Below are 26,825 nucleotides of genomic sequence, written 5' to 3' on the forward strand. Positions count from 1 at the left end.
TAGCCATCAGAAGTACATGCGGGGATTCCCTAGCAACCAGGCAACCCCCACATGTACTTATGCTGGCTATCAGATGTAAATGATGGGGCGGCTGATGGTTGTTGAGGTCCGCTGCTCCGCATTTTTGCACAGTGGGATTCCCACAGTAAAGCATGTTTATTGCGCATGTAAAGTTTCATACATATAGTAGTCAAATTATTGCACTTTTTACCTCGACTCAGTTTTTTTTTGCAAAGTTGGCAGATTACGTGAGTTGGCTCATCCTTTTCAGTGTCAAAAAAGGCCCTGGCTAGGCCCGGAAACATCGCCTACACATCTCTACCCCAGACACATCGCACGCACAGCTCTGCCCCATGCACGCCTTTTCCCCTGTGCACATCCACCTCTGCCATGTATACATCACAAAAGCACAGTTCCACCCCAAACACATTGTGCACACACATGGTCCTGCCCTCCTACACACTGTGGGCACAAAGCTAACTGCCCAACACACAGATCCGCCCCATATGTGTTCTATACACAGGACTCCACCCCTGTCACACATGGATCCACCCTGCATACATCGTATACATACGGCTCCGCTTCGTACAACTCGTACACATACGGCTCTGCCTTGTACACGTCATAGGTGTACGGTTACGCTCACGTCATACACACGGCTCAGCTCCATACACCTCGTACACACGCGACTCTGCTCTGCACAACTTGTACATATAGCTCCACTCTGTACACCCAGTACACACACAGCTCCGCTCACTTTGTACACATGGCTCCGCTCCGTACACATGGCTCTGATCTGTACACCCCGTACACACATGGCTCAGCTCCGTGCACTTCGTACACACGGCTCTGCTCCGTACACACGGCTCTGCTCCCTACACCTCATACACACGGCTCTGCTCCTTACACCTCGTACACACGGCTCTGCTCCATACACCTCGTACACACGGCTCTGCTCCATTCACCTCGTACACACACGGCTCTGCTCCATACACCTCGTACACACACGGCTCTGCTCCATACACCTCGTACACACGGCTCCGCTCCGTACACCTCGTACACACACGGCTCTGCTCCATACACCTCGTACACACGGCTCTGCTCCATACACCTCGTACACACGGCTCTGCTCCGTACACCTCGTACACACGGCTCCGCTCCGTACACCTCGTACACACGCGGCCCCGTTCCGTACACCTCGTAGACACACGGCTCCGCTCCGTACACCTCGTACACACACGGCTCTGCTACATCCACCCTGTAAACCCCTCCTGACCCCACACAGAAACTTCCCCTCATCCAGCACCATGACAACCAGCACAGCACAGTCCTGCATACACTGAGGCCCCTGATCATGTGACCCCTGACTCCTCCCCTCCTGTGACCTCATCACAGGTCCTGTGCGCATAGAGCAGCCATATATGTGGTGTGCGGCTCTGCAGGTGGAGGTAGGTGCTGGAGATTCCCCATTACTGGGCGGGGGCAGGGGGCAGTAACCCCTTCAGTGCTGAGACCATTTTGGTGCTTTTTTTGTTCCTTCTTTATATGATTTCTGACGTTTTTTTTCCTTTTCCTCTGATGGATACATATGACCCAACTGTAAAAGACAGGAAACCTGTGTTGCCCCCACACAGTATAATGCTCCCACAGTACCGCCATCACTCACACACAGTATTATGTTCCCACGGTACTGACTTTTTCCCCCCACACACAGTATGATAGTACAAGTTGCCCCCCACAATATGGCAGCACCCACCTCCTAATAAATAACTCCTCCCTTCCCCCCATTCCTGATGCAGATATATATGGACCCGGCACATACCAGCAACCTCCGGGATCAGATTCCCAAAGCTGGAAATTAGAATCTCGGGCGGTCACATGTGCTATAGATGTATGAGGGGCTCTCTGCCTCTGTGCCCCAGATATAATGGAGGAGGCGCTCTGCCTCTGTCTTTCTGCCTCAGATACAATAATGGATGCTGTCTCTCAGTTACCTCAGATATATAGACAATGTCTTCTCTCTGTCTTCATCAAGAATGGAGAATGTTCTTTCTCTCTTGCTAAAACTGTGATCTTTATTTTTCACTTGAAAGCTTTTTTAAATATCAAAACACTGACTGTGACTTCCAAACAGAAAACTGGTGTAAACTAGGAGTAGCCATCTCTATACATAACAACTAAAGTAGCACACTGTAACACTATAGCATGAAAACATGAAATATATGAAATATGAATTGCATTACTGCTCTAGATAATAGAAAAAAATGAACATACCTAGCGCATAATTTGGCCAATTCATACATGCCCAGCAGCCATGACAAGGCAAGCTTCTTTGCTCGGAACCTATCCTAATGTGTATCCCGAAGCCTACATTTATATGGGTAGGTAGGATCCTGCTGTAATTAAAATAGCCACAGACTGATGGGTGGAGTGCTCAGTCAGAGAGCATATCCTATATACAAATAGCAAAAGACTGACCTTGAAAGCTTTTTTAGACCCCTTTTGGTGTTTTTCTGCTGATTCTTTATATGAATCCTTACGTTTTTTTCCTTTTCCTCTGATAGATACATACCACACAACTATGAGAGACAGGAAACATGAAAACACGTATTGCTCTCATAGCACATTGACCCTTTCTTGCCTCCACACAGTTTAATGTTCCCCCAGTACCAACATCACTACACAATTTATGATACTACAAGTTGCCCCCACAATATTGTTCCACCTTTTCCATCGGCTAATAAATTAATCCTCACTTATTCCCATTCTTGCAGATACACATGAACCCGGCACATACCCGCGACCTCCTGGAACAGTCTCACAAGGCTGAAAACTGATCTAGGATGGTTGGCAGATGCTATAGATGTATGAGGGGCTCTCTCTGTCTTTCTTTCTGCGACAAATAAAAGAGTTCATGCATTTTTTCAGTTACCTCAGATATATAGAAGATGTCTTCTCCTTGTCCTCATCAATAATGGAGAATGTACTTTCTCTCTAAAACTGTGATTTTTATTTATTTCTTTAAGACATTTTTCAGCTTTTCTCCACAACTCTCATTAGTGCGATCATACAGCATACAAGCCTCTGATTGCTCCGGTGATGCCCTGTACTACTGTAGTGCGGGGTATTATCCCTGCCTGTCAGTGTGATACTAATGACCCCATACACATGAGATAGCTGATGGTCAAACAATCATGCTGACAGTTTTCTCTCCCGACTCCCCCAACACACACACACACACACACACACACACACACACACACACACACACACACACACACACACACACACACACACACACACACACACACACAACCATTTTACTCCACCAGGCTTTTCTGTAGTCTCTAAAAATACCACTGCTGCTTGGGTCCCCCGTCAGTCTCTAATTTCTGCTCAGTCGCAAAGAACTTGTGACTCCTACAACCAATCAGTTGTCAAAAGTCGTAGCCAACATAGCCAGTGATTGGGAACATGGAGGAGATGTCTTACTCAGCAATTCAACTTATTTTCCAGCTCATGCAAGATAAGAGAGAATACAACATCTACACGTTCCATCTCCTGATATGTTTCCTTTTATTATCTCCAATAATTGTATTATTATATGGTAGCCTTTATGATGTTACATCTGCTCATCTTCATTTAATCCAGATTACTACAATATCGGATCCTCCCAGTGGAGAACTTCTATATAGGAGAATTTTCCTGATTCATCTGTCAAGGATGGATGGGGACAGGGACAAGAACACAATGGCAGAGAGGCTATTACAACTTAACCTAGAAATCCTCTTCTGGCTTACTGGAGAGGTGAGAGATTCTGATGACGTCACATTACATCATTCTTATCTATGGGAATAACAGATGGACAGAACTGGAGAGGTGAGGACTCTGGAAATGACTGCAGTGAGATTTATTTATGTGTGTCTCCATAACCAGGATTACACAGTAGTGAAGAAGACCTCTAGTGAGCGCTATCGGGACCCTGTGTCTGTGGGATGGGGAAGAACCTTGAGCCCAATCATAGGGCCTTCATCTTACCCCCTGGAACATGAGGACATCAATGACGAGAAGATCCTAGAACTCACCTACAAGACGATTGAGCTGCTGACTGGAGAGGTGACACTGCTGGGAATGCTGGGACATTACACAGTAATGTTATGAAGGGAAAGGGGTGATGACAGTATTATTGTATGTGTCAGGTTCCTATAAGGTGTCAGGATGTCTCCATCTATTTCTCCATGGAGGAGTGGGAGTATTTAGAAGAACACAAAGACCTGTACAGGGACGTCATGATGGAGGTTCCCCAGACCCTCACATCACCAGGTAATAGACAGGAGTATATACAGACGGCTTATAATTATCTGTATGTGAAGAATGAATTTAGTCCCTGTATATGTTTCTTCCAGTTCTATCCAGAACAACACCAGAGAGATTTCCGGATCCTCTTCTTCCTCAGGACTGTAAACATGAAGATCCTAATGTTCCTCAGGATCATCAGGTAGATGGAGAGAGAAGGTGTCACACAAGTATAAAACATGTAATACTCGTAAATAAAACAATACTGAGCGCAAGACCTTCACAGCCATCTACACATCATAGGGGAGCTATGATGTGTAGATGGCTGTGAAGGTCTTGCGCTCAGTATTGTTTTATTTACGAGTATTATATGTTTTATACTTGTGTAATGAGAACTGTGGAGATGTCAGGATTAGAGATAATCATAGATGTGACTTCTCCATCTGTCTGTGACTTGTACAATATTTGTTTCAGGGTAAAGATCTGACCCATATTAATACTACAGAGACATATTTGTGGGGTGACGAGTGGTGTAAAGAGGAGATTCCTACATACGACTACCCAGGTGAGTAACTATTAAATGCAAAGAAGTCACAGATTCTTCTCAGTCACTGTTTGACACTGCTTTATCAGTGATCATGTCCAGCCATCGCACAATTAACTCCTTTAACCCCAAAGGCTGTTTGTACCTTCATGACCGGGCCAAATTTTACAATTCTGGCTACTGTCACTTTATGAGGTAATAACTTTCGAACACTTCAATGGATCACACTGATTCTGAGACTTTTTTTTAATGACATATTGTACTGTATGATAGTGGTAAAATTTCTTCAATATGACTTGCATTTATTGGTGAAAAAAATGGAAATTTCTCAACATTTTGAAATTTTCAATCTTCTATTTCTCTCTCGCTTCATTGGGGGACACAGAAAAGCATGGGTGTATGCCACTGCCAGTAGGAGGTTGACACTATGCATAAAAAGGGGTTAGCTCCTCCCCAGCAGTATAAACCCACTAACTGGCAGAATGCTAATCAGTTTTAGCTTAGTGTCAGTAAGAGGTGGACACAGGGCTGCACTCAGCCTCGTTTCTAACTTAGGTTTTTGTTGTGTTATATTAATGATCTCTATTTTACAGATTCAGTGTATGATCTGGAGGATGGAGTGTAATTGGTCACTCCGCTCTCCCCCCTAGAGTCCGGGAGCACAGTGTGGAATTGCGTCACTACTGTACCCCCTCGTGTCCACCAGGCAGAACCCCATGCCTCCTAACACATCATGAGTGTTTTGGGGCATTCGCAAGAGAGAAGATATGGACTGGGCAGTCATCTCCTTCAGTTTCAGGAAGAGTAGTCGACGACACCTGGGTCCGAGATATCATCTCCTATGGATAAAGATAGAGTTTTCTACTCTCCCTCAATTTTGTTTTTTCTAATCCTGTCCACAGAAGAATGTCTCTCTCATTCCGGGGTTCTTCAAGGCCGTCGACTCCCTCCTCAAGGCCAGCATTATCGCCTCTGTTCCCACACGAGAGCTCTTCTCAGGTTTTTATTCAAACCTGTTTATGGTCCCAAATAAGAACGGTTCAGTTCATCCCATCCTGGACCTCAAAATACTAAACAAATATGTGCGACTGCATCGCTTTAACATGGAGTCACTTCAATCCGTGATAGCCTCCATGGAGCCAGAGGAATTTCTCTGCTTGGCGGACATTTAAGATGCTTACCTCCACATTCCCATTTTTCCCCACACCAGAGATTCCTTTGTTTTGTTATTCAGGGACTTCAGTTCCAATTCACAGCGCTGCCGTTTGGCTTAGCCACCGCCCCCAGAGTTTATACGAAAATAATGGCGACAGCTATTGCCATTCTATGCAGCAGGGGCATCCTCGTCATTCCCTATCTAGACTACATCCTCATCAAGTCCGCAACCCCCTCAGCGTGCCAAGAGAGTCTTCGTATCACCCTGTACACAATTTTTCATCTGGGCTTGATTGTCAACACCTAAGTTGTCTCTGAACGTCTTGTTTTTCTGGGAATACTTTTCGACACCACCCAAGCAAAGATTTTCCTACCCAAGGAAAAGTCTGTAGCACTTATGCGCGGGGTTCAGTCTCTCAGTGGTTCTCCCTGTTTCCTCCGCTTCTGCATGAGCGTACTAGGTAAGATGGTTGCTTTAATGGAAGCAGTGCCATTTGCTCAGTTTTGCTCAGATCGGTTTGTCTTAATTCCCTCACTGATAAAGCAGTCCCTGAAATGGTGGGAGTGTTCCCAGTCGGTCCATCTCGGGAGGTTTTTCCTACCCATTCGTTGGAAGATAGTAATAACGGGCGCCAGTCTTCTCGGCTGGGGAGCAGTGTTCCAAGACTTGACGGTCCAGGGTCGATGGTCAGCTCAGGAATAATCACTTCCGATCAACATCTGGAACACTGAGCAATATTTTTCGCTTTGCTTCATTGGCAGGAACTTCTTCACTGATGTCCGATTCTCCAGTCCAACAATGCCACGGCGGTGGCATTTGTCAACCATCAAAGGGGGAACTCAAAATCGGGCAGTGATGTCAGAGGTCACTTGGATCCTGGTCTGGACCTAGCAGAATGTCCCACCAATTTCTGCGGTGCATATCCCAAGAGTCGAAAATTGGGCGGCAGACTTTCTCAGCCGAGAGGGTCTCGCCGCAGGCAAATGGTCACTGAATCCGTCAGTCTTTCACAGGATCACACTCAGATGGGAGACTCCGGATGTCAACCTCATGGCGTCCAGACTCAACCACAAAGTTCCTCAGTTTGTGTCTAGATCTCGCGTTCCGCTAGCTATCAGATCCGATGCACTAGTGATGCCCTGGACACAGTTCTCCCTTCCATGCTTATTTCCACCTCTACCGCTAATCCCCAGGGTAATCAAAAAGATAAAAGCGGAGGGAATACCTGTCATACTCATCGCACTGGATTGGCCATGAAGACCTTGGTACGTGGAGTTGGTCAACCTTCTAGTGGACACGCAGTGGAGACTTTCGGACCTTTTGTCGCAGGGGCCAGTTATCAGTCGCTCAATTTATCAGTATGGCTGTTGAAGCCTCAGTTTTGAGGTCAGCTGGGTTCTCTGATTAGATCGTCCAGACCATGATTAAAGCAAGGAAGCCTTCATCCTCTCGCATCTAACCCCCAAATATGGAAAGCACTTTTTCGCTGGTGTGAGTATCTAGATGTGTGGTGAGCACTTTGAACCCCCAGGTGCTTCACAGAAGCCGTGAAAATAAAAAGAAATCTAATTTTCCCCAAAAAAAAAATGTTTTTTAGGCCCAAATTTTGCATACAATTTGTAGTGCAATTTCTCCTGTCTACTCTGATACCCAATAAGTGGAGGAAAACTACTGTTGGGGCACACAGGAGGGGTTGGAATGGAAGGAGTGCCATTTGACTTGTTGAAAGCAACATTTGCTGTAATAATTAGCTGACGTCATGTCGAGTTTGGAGAGCCCCTGATGTACCTAAACAGTGGAAATCCCTCACAAGTGACACTTTTGGAAACTAGACCCCTCAGGGAACTTATCTAGATTGTGGTATACACCGCGAACCCCCAGGTGCTTCACAGAATTTTACAACGCTGATCTGTGAAAATGAAAAAAAATTCTCACCAAACTTTTGTTTTAGCCCCAATTTTTTTCATTTTCACAAGGATAGCAGGAAAAAATGAACCTCAAAATTCGTGCAATTTCTCCTGAGTACAATGATACCCCATATGTGGCCATAAACTATTTTTGAGGCACAGTGCAAAGTTCAGAAGGGAAAAAGCTCCATATTGAAGTTCAGAGTTTGCTGGAATGGTCTGAGGGTGCCATATCACATTGGCGGAGCCACTAAGGTAGCAGAAAAGCAGAAACCCCCATATATGACATAATTTTACAAACTACGCTCCCCAATTAATTCTTCAAGGGTTGCAATGATCATATTGACACCACATGTGGCTCACAGATTTTTATACTATTGGGCAGAGAAGAAAGAATAACTACATTTTTACCACAATGTTGTTTTAGCCCCAAGTTTTAAATTTTTCTAAGGGCTAATAGGAAAAAATGGACCTTAGTTTGTTGTAATAATTTCTCCTGAGTGCGCGAATACCTTACATGTAAACTGGAAATAATTATCAGGCACAGTGCAAAGTTCAGAAGGCAAGGAGCGCCATATTATAATGCATATTTTACTGTTATGTTTTGCGGGAACTATGACCTACTGGGCGAACCCCTAAGGTGCCAGAACAGCTGAACTCCTCATCAGAGACCCCATTTTATAAAATCTCTTGATGAATTATTCTAGGCGTGCAGTGATCACATTGACACCACAGCTGTGTCACAGAATTTTATAGCATTGGGCTGTAGAGAAAAAATAATTACTTTTTACCACAAAAAATAGTTTTAGCCCCAGATTTTACATTTTCATAAGGAGAAATGAGTAAAAATTTCTGCTAAATGTAGAAATACCCCATATGTGGCTCTACAGTACGGCTTAGCCATACGGAGAGACTCTGGAGGGGCGGAGCGTTATTTGCATCCTGGTGCGTAGATTTTTCTTGAATAGGAAAATCCCCCTTCAAGTGACCCCATTTTGTAAATTATACCCCTTTGGGAATTTATCCACAGGTGTAGTGTCGATTTTGAGTCCATGGGTGTTTTCCAGAAACAAGCACCAGTGGATGTTACTGAGTTAATTGCAAACTGAAAAAAAAACACCAGTACACAGGCAGAGATGCTTACTTGTCCAGGGCCTCCAAACAAATGCACTAACCAAGGTGCAGTGGACCCAAATAAAGGTGGCAAATACACAGGTACAATAATACCGATAAGGCAGCCAGCTTACAATCAGGAATTGGCCGCTTGGTACACCTGTGAACATGCCACATACAGATTATTTGTTTTGCACAGGTGTACCAAGCGGCCAATTCCTGATTGTAGGCTGGCTGCCTTAACGGTATTAATTGCAAACTGCCATTGTAGTGCCCAGTACTTTGTAGTCACCAGTACGTTGTAGTGACCAGTACATTTTACCCAGCTAATGCTTCTGGATACATGCACCTGTAAATTAGGCGAGCTGTCATTGCTACTAAAATGCCAAACATGTTGACTCTAAATGTGGTTTAGGCTCACTTTGGGGCTCAAAAGGGAGGGGGGGCATTTGGATTTGGGAGCATGGATTTTGTTGGATTTCTTTTGGGGTGTGAGGAGCCATAGCACTTTTCCAGAGTCTTTGTGCTGCCAGTAACGTGGAAGCCCCCTATATTTCCATTGACAAGTAACGGACCTGAGTGGGGAATTGCTGTTTTGTGGATTGGGTTTTATTGGCAACATTTTACTTAACATTTGGGATCACATTTATATGGCACTCTATGCTGAGCACTTACATCGGGGTTTCCATCTAAATTACCGAGTGACGTGATTCAAATGAAACCCCTGCGGGATCCATTCACTATAATGAGGCAGCAGAGTTACTCTGGACTCTATCTGGCCTCTGTTAAGTGGTGTAGCCTAGAACAGAGGTTGAGTGCTGGCTTGAGTGAGAGGAGAAAAATTAATCCCTGCAGGCACACTCCATGTCACATGCTGAGAAGTGTGTACGTGAGATCCTCCTTATTAGTAAATTAAATGTAATAATTTTGAATCCTGGCCAAATGTAAATTTCTTTACACAGCAGTTTCTTTTTATCCACACTCTTCAATTTCTGTGAGAAAGGATCTGTTTAACTGCAAAGAAATTCATGATAAACTACATGAAAAAATGTTACACTTATGCCATGATATGTCTCTGTGTGTGGTTGATGGCTCTAATGATTCTATGTCATGAATTTCACGATGTTTTCCTAAGGAAGGAAAATTACTACACAATCTCTTTTGAAATGAGGAGCACTAATACTTTTTCTACCTTTCGAGTCAGGACTTATAAGAGCTCCAATTGGCCTTCATAAATGCATGTACCATATTTTTCGGATTATAAGACGCACTTTTAAGATCCCCCAAATTCGGGGGAAAATGGGTTGCATCTTATAAACGGAACACTGTTCTTACCGAGGGGTCAATACTGCAGGAACTGAGCTGGCAGTGTTGCGGTCGTTGTGCGTCGGTCCTGCGGGGGTGGTACGGCGGCGAGCGGTGGCCCTGTGGCGGCTTAATATGGCAGCCGCCATTCTTCTTCCGGGGTCCGGTCTCTCTATAGGCGCAGGCGCAGATGGAGGAAAGCCGAGATCTCCATCCGCGCCTGCCTCTACGCGATGTCTGTAGGAAAATGGTCGCGTATTCGGCGTAGATGCAGATGGAGCTCTCGGCTTTCTGAGCTCTCAATCTACGCATGCGCTACATCCGGCGGCAGGGTCCAGGCAGTGGTCCGCTGCAGATGGAGCCCTGAAGCTGAGGTGGGAAAGAAAAGCAATTGTCCTCCTCTGCAGGGATGGATAATGATTGATTGAGGGAACTGTTGCTGAGCTGCCTCCACCAATCACATATCTGACCCTGCACACTATTTAATGTTGCAACTATGGTACTCACAAGTCCCAGATCGTGAGCAAACGACCCCCATCATCCTCCAGAAAATACTGTATCAATGGGTATATTCTGAAGGATGATGGGGGTTCTAGAAATATTTAGTGTAAATATACACTGTAATGTAGTGGCCAAAGTGTTTATTGCAAATGTGACTACCACCTCCCTCATCTTTCAGAATACATCCATGTATACGGTAAGTGGGTATATTACTGAGGATGAGGGGGTGGTAGTCACAATATATGGTACTGCTGGCAATGTACTGTTGTAATGGGGTCGACGAGGCAGCGGGTACCTGCGTGCTGGGTCCGGAACTGATGATGCTGCGTCCTCTGATGTCCAGGGGAAAGTTTAGGGAACCGGAACGATCTTTGTACGAGCTGACAAGGGGCGTGGCTAAGCTTGACCAGGGTGAGCGCAGCACGCGGGAACAGACAGAGTGGGCTGGAAGGTGCAGTGCGTGGCTGAGGAGAGTGAGAGCTTCTGCATCAGGGCAGTGAGCAGCTGAGGCGCGCGCCCGGCCTCGAGAGAGACGGACCGTAGAGACTCTGACGAGAAGCCCATCATGTGCAGGTCGGCACCAGGGCATCGAGGTGCCAATCGCTCTGTAAGAGTCAGTATTGCGCTTGTGCCACCTGACAGAGACTGTGACTGGGTACTGCTGTTTCCTGAATTCCCGGTGCATATTCGTCGAGCCTCGCCTAATTCTGACAGGACTGTGGCATATACCTTGCCGGCCACCAGAGTCTCTTTACCGTGGACTCCACAGGATATTTCACAGACTTAAAGTTGCTAGCAGGATCATCGCCTTCTTCAGGACCACACCGGATCCATGTTGCGTCAATGGCTGTTGGCACCATTATCTACTCCGGAATCGTTCCTGTCAGGAAGACACCTGATGGATTATTGACTTTATTGAGAACGACTTTCTTTGTTTTTCCTGCTTTGATTTTTCCCCATCAAAACCCCTGTATTCCCTATTCTGCCTGCATTTTACCTGACGTTTTCCCTATCTCCCTGCGTGGAATAAGACCTTGTTTATTAAAATCTGTTATCCCTTGATCTGCCTCCTGTCCGTCACTGCATTCCGCAACCTGCTTACACTTGGCGTAGTCAGCAGGATGCAGTCTACGGGCGCAGGGGTGGCAGACCAAGTGGTCAGGGGTGCCCCAAGGGCCAGTATGCCGCTGGGGGCAGTTTGGAGCAACCTCCCAAAGTTTACTGGAAGTAACACCATGTTGTGGAGCTGGACTGAGCAGGTCAGGGGGATGATGAGGATGTGCCCCATGACCCCTGCGTTAGAGGCAGAGATTGCTTTGATGGCCCTAGAAGGAGAAGTAAGGGATTCCGTCTTGCTGCGACCTCCCCATGAGCGAGACACTTTCGACAAAGGTGTTACAGATATTAGAGGAGACACATGGTGACCCCACGGACGTAGGGGAGTTACACATGTGCTTATTTAGGCATATTCAAAGAGAGGGGGAGACTGTTACGCAGTATATGAACGTACTACAGGAAATCCACACTGCCAATTATTTTTTTTTAATCAAGTACTTTTTATTAAGGTATATATAAAAAATGTAATAGAGTCTGACACAAACTTCAGACAGATACCAAAGTTACCAAGTAGATTGATACATGTTCATTTAACATGAACTAGTCCATAATAATACATCGCGTACACGGCTATCTTCTCTTCATGACTTCCATATCTATATCCCTTTATACCCCAATCCCTCTGTATCGCCGCCGCCAGAGGCTCAATAGCAATCGCAAACAGCAGAGGAGACAAAGGGCACCCCCATACTGCCATTATTAAGAAAGACTGCACAGGCATAGGACCCCCTGACCTAGTGCTGCAAGACAAGTTGGTGACAGGCTTGCGAGACTTGTTAAGGCAGGCTTTGCGGGAGCGCTTGCGGACAAACCTACCCATGATGTTTTCTGAAGTGGGGAGAAAAGCGCATATATGCGACAAGGAGCAGGGGGTTGCAGCTGTGACAGGGATGGTCTGGTGTTGCAGAGTACCCACCCCGAATGAGGAAGAGCCGAAGTGGTCCCGCGAATTACGGCAAGGAATGCAAAGACTATGGGAAGATGTCGAAGGCCTGATGAAAGCCCTTGCTGCTCTCTTGGAGCCCAGCGTCATACTCCAAGCTAATTCATGGTGAAGGATAGAAGAAGTTAGAGGAGAGGTGCGGAGCATCAGAAGTACCCCAGCAGTCGCCCCCAAAATTCACTTCCAGGTCGTGGAGTGAAGAGCGTTCGCAGATGGGATACGCTTCCTGCAGAGTTTGATGATCCAGAAGGAAGCGCCTACCAGACAGGCGCAGAAATGAGTGCTGGACATGCGGAAGAGTGGGACACCTGTCCAGAAATTACCCTATCTGGGACCGACAACGGCACAGAACCGCTCACCCCTTCGATGGTACTGATAATTGGAGAGAACGCAGCTCTTGAGCTAAATTGTATGGCGAGAGGAGAGGAGCTGCACCTAGAGCGAGACAGAGCAACGACGACGGATGCTGGGAAGAGATGGAGAAGGTGTCGACTGTCCACAGTGAGATGTCTGCGCTGTCCAGGCGCGTGGAGGCGAGTCTGATGGAACCCTAACCTGGATCCGAAGGTCCCATCTGTGAGATTCGACCCGAAGGAGAAGACGGAACATCTGCCCGAGTGCTCCACTGGAGTAAATCGCTACCTTGCCCACCACAAGCTCCTGACAGAGGAGAGAAGGTGACACGTGTTCCTGAGATGCTTGCTCCAACAGTTCCCATTTATGAGAAGGAAGAGTCACTAATCTTGTCCCATGAAGTGGAAAGTTCACCGCCCTCCAGCTCAAGGGACCCTGATCCATTGGGAGAATTTCAAGATGCCCCTGAAGTAGTAGACTGTGAAGAGGAAGAAGGTCCTGAGACATTGCCTCCGACAGCTATGGATGATGAAGAGCAAGAATTTCTCAACTTCACTGACGAGCAACTCCTAGACCGTTTCTTTTGGCAGAATGTGCAAGAAGAGAGGCAGGAGAGGACATGAAAGTTATGTACATCCATCGGCCTTCAGAAGAGCGTAGTGGAGAATGAAGGGTTCATCGCCATTCCAAATAGAGGTGGAATGTAAGGGGGTCGACGAGGCAGCGGGTACCTGCGTGCTGGGTCCGGAACTTATGAGGCTGCATCCTCTGCTGTCCTGGGGAAAGTTTAGGGAACCGGAACGATCTTTGTACGGACTGACAGGGTGGCGTGGCTAAGCATGACCAGGCTGAGCGCAGCGTGCGGGAACAGAGTGGGTGGGAAGGTGCAGCGCGTGGCTGAGGAGAGTGAGAGCTCCTGCATTGGGGCAGTGTGCAGCTGACGCACGCGCCCAGCCGTGAGAGAGACGTACCACAGAGACTCTGAGAGACAGCTGCGGGCTGATATTCATAGCCAAGGAAGGGACCATGGATATTGCCCCCGGGCTACAAACACCAGCACATAGCCGCCCCAGATATGGCACATCTCTAAGATGCGCCAATTCCGGTACTTAACCTCTCTCTTCCCACTGCCCTGTAGCGGTGGCATATGGGATAATAGGTGGGGGTTGATGCCACCTTTGATTTGTAAGGTGACATCAAGCTGGCTTAGTAATGGAGAGGCGTCAATAAGATACTTATCCATTACTAATCCTATAGTTGTGAAAGGGTTAAATAAACAAAGACACAGCCAGAATAAATTATATTAATGAAATAAAACACTACACAGTTTTGCCATCTTTATTGTTCTGCCAATCCATGCGACGCCCTCGATCTCCTGGGAAAAAAAAATTAAAATAATAAACCAACACAAATAAATGCCTGGTCTGACGCGGTCCATTTAATAACGAGTGCCCCATGACGATCCTCACTATAGAGCAGTCACATCTGGAGATGTGACTGCTCGATAGGCCTCCCGCAATGCACTGGCAGGAGACAATGGCTCCTGCAGTGCATTATGGAAGAGGTTACCTGAGTTCAGGCTTTCACCTCACGGCAACGCTGCATGAGAATTTTCCCACACAGCAGTGCCGCAAGTGACAGCGACCTCTGATGGCGGAGTGATACAGTCCGGAGGATTACCTTCTGTCACTGTATCACCGGAGCTCCTGGAGAGCGGTCGCATCTGCCGATGTGACAGCTCTCCAGGGAGATCGTCGTGGGACACTCATTATTAAATGGATTACATCGGATCAGGTAGTATACTGTTGACTTTTTATTTTATTTTTTTTACAGGTGATCGAGGGCTTCGGGAACTAGGTGATTGGTAAGGATATACTGTATGTTGTATGTACTGTATATCTATATGTGTGTATGTTTTTTTTTCTTCTTTTTTTACACAGTACAGACTACTACTGTCCCATCATCCGGCTAGCTGTCACTGTAGCAGGCATAGCCAGATGGGACTAGTAGTTCCATCGGACGATGCCTGACACACGCACACAGCCACCGCACAAACACACAGCCCCGCACACCCACGCACAGACACACACAAACACCCGCACATAGACACGCACATCTTCTCCGCTCACACACAGTCTCCACCCACACACATAGTCTCTGCCCACACACTCTTCCCCCTCCCTATCTGCAACGTTTCTCGCAGGCACATCCGCAGCAAAACCGCAGATCTTATTTATACCTGCGGTTTTGCTGCGGATTGGCCTGACACAATGGCAGTCAATGGGTGCAGAAACGCTGCAGATCCTCAAAAAGAATTGACATACTGCGGAAAATAACACTCTGCAAATTTTTTTCCGCAGCATATGCATAGCAATTCTCAATTTCACATTGACTAACATTGCTTGTGCATTACACTGCGGATTTGATGCAATTCTGCGCATCCAAAAACGCTGCGGATCCGCAACATGTGCACATAGCCTTAAAGTTGCCAGCCAGGTAACAGATTATCGCTTTCTTCAGGACCACAACAGATCCACGTTGGGTCGGCGGCTGTTGGCGCCATTATCTACTCCAGAACCGTTCCTGTCAGGAAGACGCCTGATGGATTAGTGACTTTATTGAGAATGAGTTTCTTTGTTTTTCCTGCATTGATTTTTCCCCAATCAAACCCCTGTATTCCCTATTCTGCCTACATTTTACCTCATGTTTTCCCTATTCTGCCTACATTTTAATTCACGTTTTTCCCATCGCCCTGCGTGGAGTAAGACCTTGTTTATTAAAACCTGTTATCCCTTGATCTGCCTCCTGTCCGTCACTGCATCCCGCAACCTGCTTACACTGTAATTCACGGATCCCCAGAGTGTTATCCACAGATAATAATTTTGTATTTTATAGACGGTTTTTGCACAATATTTGGATTTCTTATTTTCCTCTCTAAAATCTTGGTCTGTCTTATAATCAGGTGCGTCTTAAAGACACTCATGTGACAGAAAACATTGTCCCCTATGGTAGTTTGGATTGCTACCATAACACAGACTATAATTACACAGAAATGTCTCAGTTTTTCTCTACAGTAGTTATTGCACAAGATCCTCCCCTTTTATCGCTTTCTACCGCAGACTGTTTTGTTCCTCACAAGGCCCCATATTTCACATCTGATATGTCTCCCTTTATGTAGCAATAACTTTAAAATGCTTTACCTGATGCAATTGAGATTTGTGGTAATTTTAGGTTAATTTGTTTTGTGTTTATGGAAAAATCTGAAATTTGCTAAATATTTAGATGAATTCGGGTCTAAGGGTATGTTCCCCAACCTGCAGCGGCCAGATGTTACAGCATAGTGGTTGGGATTTCAAGAAATCCCATGTCCACTATGAGTGCATCGATACCCGCAACTTCCCTGCAGAGGCGGACATGCGGCTCATCTTTTCAGACCACAGTATGTCTATTTATCTTGAGGAGACGCTCAGTCTCCGCAAGATAACTGTCACCTGTTCAATGTATTAGATGCAGTGATTCCACACGGTTTCATGAACACATGCAGAATCACCGGCGTTTAATAGCCGGCATCAGCGGACATGTGCTTCGTCCAAAGTGCTGCCAATTACTGACCGTCAGGACGTAGCCTAACATTGATTTTGTATGCCATTAAACCAAAAAGTGATACCACATAAAATATTTAACCCCTTCCCGACCTTTGACGCCACGTAGGCGTCATGAAAACCTGTGCCAATCCGACCCATGACGCCTATGTGGCATCATGGAATGATCGCGTCCCTGCAGATCGGGTGAAAGGGTTAACTCCAATTTCACCCGATCTGCAGGGACAGGGAGAGTGGTACTTCAGCCCAGGGGGGGCTTCACCCCCCCCCCCCCCCGTGGCTACGATCGCTCTGATTGGCTGTTGAAAGTGAAACTGCCAATCAGAGCGATTTGTAATATTTCACCTAAAAAAGTGGTGAAATATTACAATCCAGCAATGGCCGATGCTGCAATATCATCGGCCATGGCTGGAAAACCTGATCTGCCCCCCCACACCCACTGATCTCCTCCCCAATCCTCCGTTATGTGGTCCGGTCCCCTCCGTCCGCCTGCCCGCTCCCCCGTCCTCCTGTCCGCTCCCTCCTTGCACGGATCCACCCCCCCTGTGCTCCGATCACCCCCCCCCCCCTGTGCTCCGATCCACCCCCCTACCACCCCTTCATACTTACCGATCCTCCCGGTGTCCGTCCGTCTCCTCGCTGGGCGCCGCCATCTTCCAAAATGGTGGGCGCATGCGCAGTGCGCCCGCCGAATCTGCCAGCCGGCAGATTCGTTCCAGGTTTTATCACAGTGCTCAAAATGTACATATCACAGTGATCAAAATAAAAAAAATAGTAAATGACCCCCCCCCTTTATCACCTCCATAGGTAGGGACAATAATAAAAAAAAGAAAATATTTTTTTTTCTTTTTCCACTAGGGTTAGGGTTAGAACTAGGGTTAGGGGTAGGGTTAGGGGTAGGGTTAGGGGTAGGGTTAGGGCTAGGGCATGTGCACACAGTGCGGATTTGGCTGCGGTGCAGTGCCTTTTACCTGCAGATTTTTCAAAAATCGTGCGGAAAAATCTCACACGAATCCGCAACGTGGGCACATAGCCTTAGGGTTAGGGTTGGAATTAGAGTTAGGGTTGGAATTAGGGCTAGGGTTGGAAATAGGGTTAAGATTAGGCTTGTGGTTAGGGTTACGGATAGGGTTAGGGGTGTGTTGGGGTTACAGTTGTGGTTAGGGTTAGGATTAGGGTTAGGGTTGGGATTAGGGTTAGGGTTGGGATTAGGGTTACGGCTGTGTTAGGGTTAGGGTTGTGATTAGGGTTATGGCTACAGTTGGGATTAGGGTTAGGGGTGTGTTGGGGTTAGTGTTGAAGTTAGAATTGAGGGGCTTCCGCTGTTTAGGCACATCAGGGGTCTCCAAATGCAACATGGCGCCACCATTGATTCCAGCCAATCTTGCGTTCAAAAAGTCAAATGGTGCTCCCTCCCTTCCAAGCCCCGACGTGCGCCCAAACAGTGGTTTACCCCCACATATGGGGTATCAGCGTACTCAGAAAAAACTGGACAACAACTTTTGGGGTCAAATTTCTCCTGTTACCCTTGGGAAAATAAAAAATTGCTTGCTAAAACATCTTTTTTGAGGAAAGAAAAATGATTTTTTATTTTCACGGCTCTGCGTTGTAAACTTCTGTGAAGCTCTTGGGGGTTGAACGTGCTCACCACACATCTAGATAAGTTCCTTGGAGGGTCTAGTTTCCAAAATGGGGTCACTTGTGGGGGGTTTCTACTGTTTAGGCACACAAGGGCTCTCCAAACGCGACATGGTGTCCGCTAATGATTGGAGCTAATTTTCCATTCAAAAAGCCAAATGGCGTGCCTTCCCTTCCGAGCCCTGCCGTGTGCCCAAACAGTGGTTTACTCCCACATGTGGGGTATCATCGTACTCAGGACAAACTGGACAACAACATTTGGCGTCCAATTTCTCCTATTACCCTTGGGAAAATAAAAAATTCCGGGCTAAAAATCATTTTTGAGGAAAGAAAAATTATTTTTTTATTTTCACGACTCTGCGTTACAAACTTCTGTGAAGCACCTGGGGGTTTTAAGTGCTCACTATGCATCTAGATAAGTTCCTTGGGGGGTCTAGTTTCCAAAATGGGGTCACTTGTAGGGGAGCTCCAATGTTTAGGCACACAGGGGCTCTCCAAACACGACATGGTGTCCGCTAACGATTGGAGCTAAGTTTCCATTCAAAAAGTCAAATGGCGCACCTCCCCTTCCGAGCCTTGCCGTGCACCCAAACAGTGTTTTACCCCCACATATGAGGTATCGGCATACTCAGGAGAAATTGCCCAACAAATTTTAGGATCCATTTTATCCTTTTGCCCATGTGGAAATTAAAAAATTGAGGCTAAAAGAAATTTTGTGTGAAAAAAAAGTACTTTTTCATTTTTACGGATCAATTTGTGAAGCACCTGAGGGTTTAAAGTGCTCACTATGCTTCTAGATAAGTTCCTTGGGGGTCTAGTTTCCAAAATGGGGTCACTTGTGGGGGAGCTCCAATGTTTAGGCACACAGGGGCTCTCCAAACGTGACATGGTGTCCGCTAGCGATGGAGATAATTTTTCATTCAAAAAGTCAAATGGCGCTCCTTCCCTTCCGAGCCTTACCATGTGCCCAAACAGTGGTTTACCCCCACATGTGAGGTATCGGTGTACTCAGGAGAAATTGTCCAACAAATTTTAGGATCCATTTTATCCTGTTGCCCATGTGAAAATGAAAAAATTGAGGCTAAAATATTTTTTTTGTGAAAACAAAGTACTTTTTCATTTTACGGATCAATTTGTGAAGCACCTGGGGGTTTAAAGTGCTCACTATGCTTCTAGATAAGTTCCTTGGGGGGTCTAATTTCCAAAATGGGGTCACTTGTGGGGGAGCTCCAATGTTTAGGCACACGGGGGCTCTCCAAACGCGACATGGTGTCCGCTAAAGATTGGAGCCAATTTTTCATTCAAAAAGTCAAATGGCGCTCCTTTCCTTCCGAGCCCTGCCATGCACCCAAACAGTGGTTTACCCCCACATATGAGGTATCAGCGTACTCAGGACAAATTGGACAACATTGTTCGTGGTCCAGTTTCTCCTTTTACCCTTGGGAAAATAAAAAAATTGTTGCTAAAAGATCATTTTTGTGACCAAAAAGTTAAATGTTCATTTTTTACTTCCATGTTGCTTCTGCTGCTGTGAAACACCTGAAGGGTTAATAAACTTCTTGAATGTGGTTTTGAGTACCTTTAGGGGTGCAGTTTTTAGAATGGTGTCACTTTTGGGTATTTTCAGCCATATAGAACCCTCAAAATGACTTCAAATGTGAGGTGGTCCCTAAAAAAAATGTTTTTTTAAATTTTGTTGTAAAAATGAGAAATCACTGGTCAAATTTTAACCCTTATAACTTCCTAGCAAAAAAAAAATTTGTTTCCAAAATTGTTCTGATGTAAAGTAGACATGTGGGAAATGTTATTTATTAACTATTTTGTGTCACATAACTCTCTGGTTTAACAGAATAAAAATTCAAAATGTGAAAATTGCAAAATTTTCGCCAAATTTCCGTTTTTTTCACAAATAAACTCAGAAATTATCGACCTAAATTTACCACTAACATGAAGCCCAATATTTCACGAAAAAAAGAATCTCAGAATCGCTAGGATCCGTTGAAGCGTTCCTGAGTTATTACCTCATAAAGGGACACTGGTCAGAATTGCAAAAAACGGCCAGGTCATTAAGGCCAAAATAGGCTGGGTCATGAAGGGGTTAATAAATAGCATTTATCCTATTTCAGCTTTAGGTCGACAGCATTTTTCAAACATCCTTTTTTTCTTTAGGATTTTAAAAGGCGAGAACAACCAATTATCATATATTCAAGGCAATTTACAAAACTTATTTTTGGGGGACCAAATTCACTTTTGGAGTTACTTGGAGGGCCTACTGTATATTGTTGTAAATTATACTTCTCATAGTATCAAAAACCAGTCAGGAAATTCAACCCTTTAGGTGTATCAATATAAATATTGATGTAGCCCCAATTTTTCAATTTTACTAGGAAAAATAGAAACAAATGGACCTCACAATATACAGTATTTGGCAGCTTTTCCTAAATCGTACAATTTCATACTTTTTGGCACATGGCAGGGCTCAGAAGGAAAGCTGTGCCATTTGGCTTTGAGAATGCAAATTTTACTGGAATAGTTGTGAGCACCACTGCAGATTATCAAAGGGGCCAAAACAGCAGAAAAACACTAGAAAACCGCATAAAATTTACTCTATTTCCCTCAGTGAATTCATCTTTAGGAGTAAAATATTTAGAATTGAGAGTCCTCAGTGGTTGATACTGAGGACTCTCAATTCTAAATATTTTTCTATCTACTGGCTAACACGGTACCAAGATATATTTCTTTAGGAGTAGTGATTATTTTGACTCCACAGGTATTCTCTGGAAACTAGCACACAGTGAATGTTGGAGAGTGACAATTGCAAATATACCATTTTAGTGCCCAATACATGGTGCTCAGCTTGTACTTCTGGAGACACGCACACTGTAAATGTTTAAATGGGTTCTTCCCATTACTGCAGTGCTAAACATGTGGATCCTAAAGGCCCCGTCTCACATAGCGAGATCGCTAGCGAGATCGCTGCTGAGTCACAAGTTTTGTGACGCAACAGCGACCTCCATAGCGATCTCGCTATGTGTGACACGTACCAGCGATCAGGCCCCTGCTGCGAGATCGCTGGTCGTGTCGGAATGGCCTGGACCTTTTTTTGGTCGTTGAGGCCCCGCTGACATCGCTGAATCGGTGTGTGTGACACCGATCCAGCGATGTCTTCACTGGTAACCAGGGTAAACATCGGGTTACTAAGCGCAGGGCCGCGCTTAGTAACCCGATGTTTACCCTGGTTACCAGCGTAAATGTAAAAAAAAACAAACAGTACATACTCGCCTTCTGATGTCCGTCAGGTCCCTTGCCGTCCGCTTCCTGCTCTCACTGACTGCCGGCCGTACAGTGAGAAGAGAGAGCACAGCAGTGACGTCACCGCTGCGCTCTGCTCTCACTGTACGGCCGGATCTCAGTCAGAGCAGGAAGCAGACAGCAAGGGACCTGGACACCGAAAGGCGAGTATGTACTGTTTGTTTTTTTTTGTAACCAGGGTAAACATCGGGTTACTAAGCGCGGCCCTGCGCTTAGTAACCCGATGTTTACCCTGGTTACCCGGGTGCTGCAGGGGGACTTCGGCATCGTTGAAGACAGTTTCAACGATGCCGAAGTCGTTCCCCTGATCGTTGGTCGCTGGAGAGAGCTGTCTGTGTGACAGCTCCCCAGCGACCACACAGCGACTTACCAACGATCACGGCCAGGTCGTATCGCTGGTCGTGATCGTTGGTAAATCGCTTAGTGAGACGGGGCCTTTAGGCTCAGGAGCAAGGGGGGGCATTTGGCTTTTGGGAACACAGATTTGGCTGTTGGATTCTGGAAGCATGTTGCTTTTCAAAGTTTACTGTTAGATTTTGTAATTATTTTTTTCTTTGTAAATAGTTTAATTTTGCTGAATAAATTCTCATTTCTTTGGGTATTTTACAAATATTATAAAATTATAATTCATTAGAATTTATTTAAAATCAATCTTTATATCTGGCAGATGACTGCACCAGGAGATCAGAGGAACAATTGGCTTCTTCAATTTTTAAATCAGATGACCTCAATATCAATCAGGATAAAACTGACATCTATTCCACTATTCCAGAAATGCAGACATCCTTTCACAGCAAAGATCGATCATCTGATCCTTTTAAACGGGACCTATCTTCTGATTCATCACAGACTATTAAGAAAAATAAAAGTCGCAAAAAAGGTGTTAAATATCATAGTGCTCTGACAGCAAACAAGCAATTTCCAAGTTTATATTTTAACCAGAAATTAAAGCATGTTAGACAAAAAAGAGTTTGTTCAGAGAAGTTTTATTCATGTTCAGAATGTGTGAAATGTTTTGTATATAAATCACGTCTTGTTAAACATCAGAGAACTCACACTGGGGAGAAGCCATTTTCATGTTCAGAATGTGAGAAATGTTTTGCAAATAAATCAACTCTTGTTAGACATCAGAGAATTCACACAGGGGAGAAGCCATTTTCATGTTCAGAATGTGGGAAATGTTTTGCAGATAAATCAACTGTTATTACACATAGGAGAACTCACACAGGGGAGAAGCCATTTTCATGTTCAGAATGTGAGAAATGTTTTGCAGATAAATCTACTTTTCTTAGACATCAGAGAAGTCACACAGGGCATAAGCCATTTTCATGTTCAGAATGTGGGAAATGTTTTACCAACAAAAGGAGTTTTACTAAACATCAAATATCTAACAAAGGAAAAAGCGTGCATTCTCATGCCTAGACGGTGAGAAATGCTGACCACAAAGGAAATTTTACAGTAAGAAACCATATATTTTTAACACACTGAGAAAGAAAATACATAACCGAGAGTCGAAGTATTGACAAATAAGTAAACGAGAAAGCAAGTTGGAACTTGAATTAAAACATATGCAGCTACTAATACACAGTTGTGTGAAAAAGTGTTTGCCCCTTCCTGATTTCCTATTCTTTTGCATGTTTATCACACTTAAATGTTTCAGATCACCAAATAGATTTAAATATTAGACAATGATAACACAAAATGCAGTTTTTAAGTAAAGGTCTTTATTAAGGGAAAAAGAAATCCAGACCTACAGGGCCCTGTGTGAAGAAGTGATTGCCGCAATTCCCCATAAAACCTAAATTAACTGTGGTTTATCACATCTTTGGGAACCTAAGTTCGAATTCCACACACACCTGATTACTGTCACACCTGTTCTCAACAAAGAAATCACTTAAATAGGACCTACCTGGCAAAGTGAAGTAGACCGAAAGATCCTCAAAAGCTAGATATCATGCCGTGATCCCAAAAAATTCTGGAGCAAATGAGAAACAAAGTAATTGAGATCTATCAGTCTGGAAAAAGGTTCTAAAGCCATTTCTAAACCTTTAGGTCTCCAGCGAACCACAATGAGAGCCATTATCCACAAATGATGAAAATATGGAACAGTGGTGAGCCTTCCAAGGAGTGGCCAGCCAAAATTACCCCAAGCGTGCAGCGATGACTCATCGAAGAGTCACAAAAGACCCCACAACATCCAAAGAACTACAAGCCTCAATTGCCTCAGTTAAGGTCAGTGTTCATGACTCCACCATACGAAAGAGGCTGGGCAAAAATGGTCTGCATTGCAGAGTTCCAAGACCAAAACCACTGCTAAGCAATAAGAACATAAATGCTAGTCTAAGTTTTGCCAGAAAATATCTGGATGATCCCCAAGACTTTTGGGAGAATACTCTATGGACTGACAAGACAAAAATTGAACTTTTTGCAGGGTGTTTATCCCATTACATCTGGCATAGAAGTACCACAGCATTTCAGAAAAGGAACATCATACCAACAGTAAAATATGGTGGTAGTAGTGTGATGATCTGGGGCTGTTTTGCTGCTTCAGACTTGCTGTGGTAAATGTATCCATAAATTCTGCAATCTACCAAAAAATCCTGGATGGAAATGTCTTGCCATCTGATCATGACCTCAAGCTAAAGCGCACTTGGCTTGTGCAGAAGGGCAATGATCCAAATCTCACCAGAAAGTCCATCTCTGAATGGCTTAAGAAAAACAAAATGAAGACATTGGAGCGGCCTAGTCAAAGTCCTGACCTTAATCCGATTTAAATGCTGTGGCATGACCTTAAAAAGGTGGTCTATGCTCAGAAACCTGTGCATGAATTGCACCAATTCTGCAAAGATAAGTTGGCCAAAATTCCTCCAGAGTGTTGTAAAAGACTCACTGCCAGTTATCGCAAACACTTGATTGCAGTTGTTGCTTCTTTAGAGTGGCCCTACAAGTTATTAGGTTTAGGGGGCAATCACTTTCACACAGGGCCCTCTAAGCTTGGATTTCTTTTTCCCTTATTATTAAAATTTGTGTTTTCTTTGACTAATATTTGAATTTGTTTTGTGATCTGAAACATTTAACCCCTTCATGACCCCAGTTTTTTTGTTTTTTTGTTTTTCATTCTCCTTCCCAGAGCCATAACTTTTTTATTTTTGTGTCAATATGGCCATGTGAGGGCTTATTTTTTGCGGGACGAGTTGTACTTTGCATGTCATGTGCTCGAAAACGGGAAAAAAATTCCAAGTGCGGTGAAATTGTAAAAAAAAGTGCAATCTCACACTGGTTTATTGTTTGGCTTTTTTGCTAGGTTTACTGAATGCTAAAACTGACCTGCAATTATGATTATCCAGGTCATTACGAGTTCATAGATACCAACATGTCTAGGTTCTTTTTTATCTAAGTGGTGAAAAAAAATTCCAAAGTTTGCTAAAAAAAAAAAAATTGCACCATTTTCCGATATCAGTTGCTTCTCCATTTTTCGTGATCTCGAGTCGGGTGAGGGCTTATTTTTTGCGTGCTGAGCTGACATTTTTAATGATACCATTTTGGTGCAGATACATTCTTTTGATCGCCCGTTGCATTTTAATACAATGTCGTGGCTACCAAAGAAACGTAATTCTGGTGTTTTTACTTTTTTTTATCGCTGCGCCGTTTAGCGATCAGGTTAATCCTTTTTTTTATTGATAGATTCTGAACGCTGCAATACCAAATATGTGTATGTTTGATTGTTTTCATTGTTTTATTTTGAATGGTGTGAAAGGGGGGTTCTGCCCTCGGACATGCTAATCCGTCTGAGGGCAAAAAGGGGTTAAGTGTGACAAGCATGCAAAAGAATAGGAAATCACGGGGCAAGCACTTTTTCCCACAACTGTACATCTGTTATCTAAAAAGCAAATTAAATGCAATATTACATGTCCATTTAAAATTTCTCAGCTATATATGTAAACATTCACTATGGACAAGAGTATTGCTACACCTTGAAAAGTTCCAGCTCCTCGAAAAAAATCCATAGTTTATTTAGTCCATATTAAAACATGTGCATTCTCCTGAACTGCACTTAGGATGAAAAGCAACACATTTCGACTAATAATAAGGACTGGAAAAAAAAATTAATAGTGAAACATTTCATTGCTTCTTTTGAGACCATTTGGGACTCTCGCACCGAAGTTGTAGATCCAAAAGGCTTCACGTGTGAGGAGATCGCCTGATGATTCCCCCACACAGTGATCTTTCAGCTTGTTCTATCCCACATACCTGGAGAGATGCAATGCCGCATGAATGGTGAGAATCAGTGTTTTGCCACTGATGAGATATTGCGACTCGTCTTTGCTGTACTTGAAATGTCGTAAAGATGACGTGTTTTCAATTTCCGTGAAGTACAGCCTATATATATCTGTTACACAAAGAGCATTTAATTTTGTATATAATCTATGAATTGCAATTAATAAACTGTTTTATATTGTAGTTTGAAGTATTGTCATGATTGTTAAATATTTTTGTATTTGTCACCTGTTTACATGTTCTGCAATTTGTGCCATCGCATGTGAAAAAACCATTACAGTCCAGCCATGATTTTTTAAGAACTTTGGAAAGAAACATACTGGGAAACTTTATGCTCTCAAGTGAAGGTGCTTGTCTCGCCAGTATATTATACACAGACACTAAAACCGAGGCTAGAGTCTGGTCCTCATACAAAATGGGTAAAAATGTAATGATAATATGTATAATTTTATAAAATTGTGGACTATATTAGAAACAAAAGGTTTTTGTCTAAATTGATGACTTGTTTGTTTGTCGAGGTTTGTGAAAGATAGGCTCATCATGGTGGCTCTGTCGTTAGCCCTGCAGCCTTGCAGCGCTGTGGTCCTGGGTTCAAATCCCAGCAAGGACAACATCAACAAGGAGTTTGTATGTTCTCTGAGTGTTTGCGTGGGTTTCCCTCGGTGTACGCCGGTTTCTGCTGACACTCCAAAGACATACTGATAGGGAATCTAGATTGTGAGCCTCCACAGCTAGAGCTATATAAGAAAAGCATAATAAA

At 44.5% G+C, this 26,825-nt stretch overlaps 1 protein-coding gene across 1 annotated transcript; it reads left to right on the plus strand.

The window, feature by feature from the left end:
- Positions 1–1,396: 1,396 nt before the first annotated feature.
- On the plus strand, positions 1,397–26,330 carry LOC143766209 (oocyte zinc finger protein XlCOF8.4-like). The gene is made up of 7 exons (XM_077253699.1): positions 1,397–1,448; positions 3,652–3,807; positions 3,937–4,116; positions 4,200–4,323; positions 4,407–4,498; positions 4,771–4,861; positions 22,455–26,330. Exons 1-7 carry the CDS (start codon positions 1,422–1,424, stop codon positions 23,207–23,209), a joined length of 1,425 nt encoding a protein of 474 aa, XP_077109814.1. The 5' UTR covers positions 1,397–1,421; the 3' UTR covers positions 23,210–26,330.
- The last annotated feature ends 495 nt before the right edge of the window (positions 26,331–26,825 follow it).

The sequence above is a fragment of the Ranitomeya variabilis genome, chromosome 4, assembly GCF_051348905.1.
Source record: "Ranitomeya variabilis isolate aRanVar5 chromosome 4, aRanVar5.hap1, whole genome shotgun sequence".
Taxonomy (NCBI): domain Eukaryota; kingdom Metazoa; phylum Chordata; class Amphibia; order Anura; family Dendrobatidae; genus Ranitomeya; species Ranitomeya variabilis.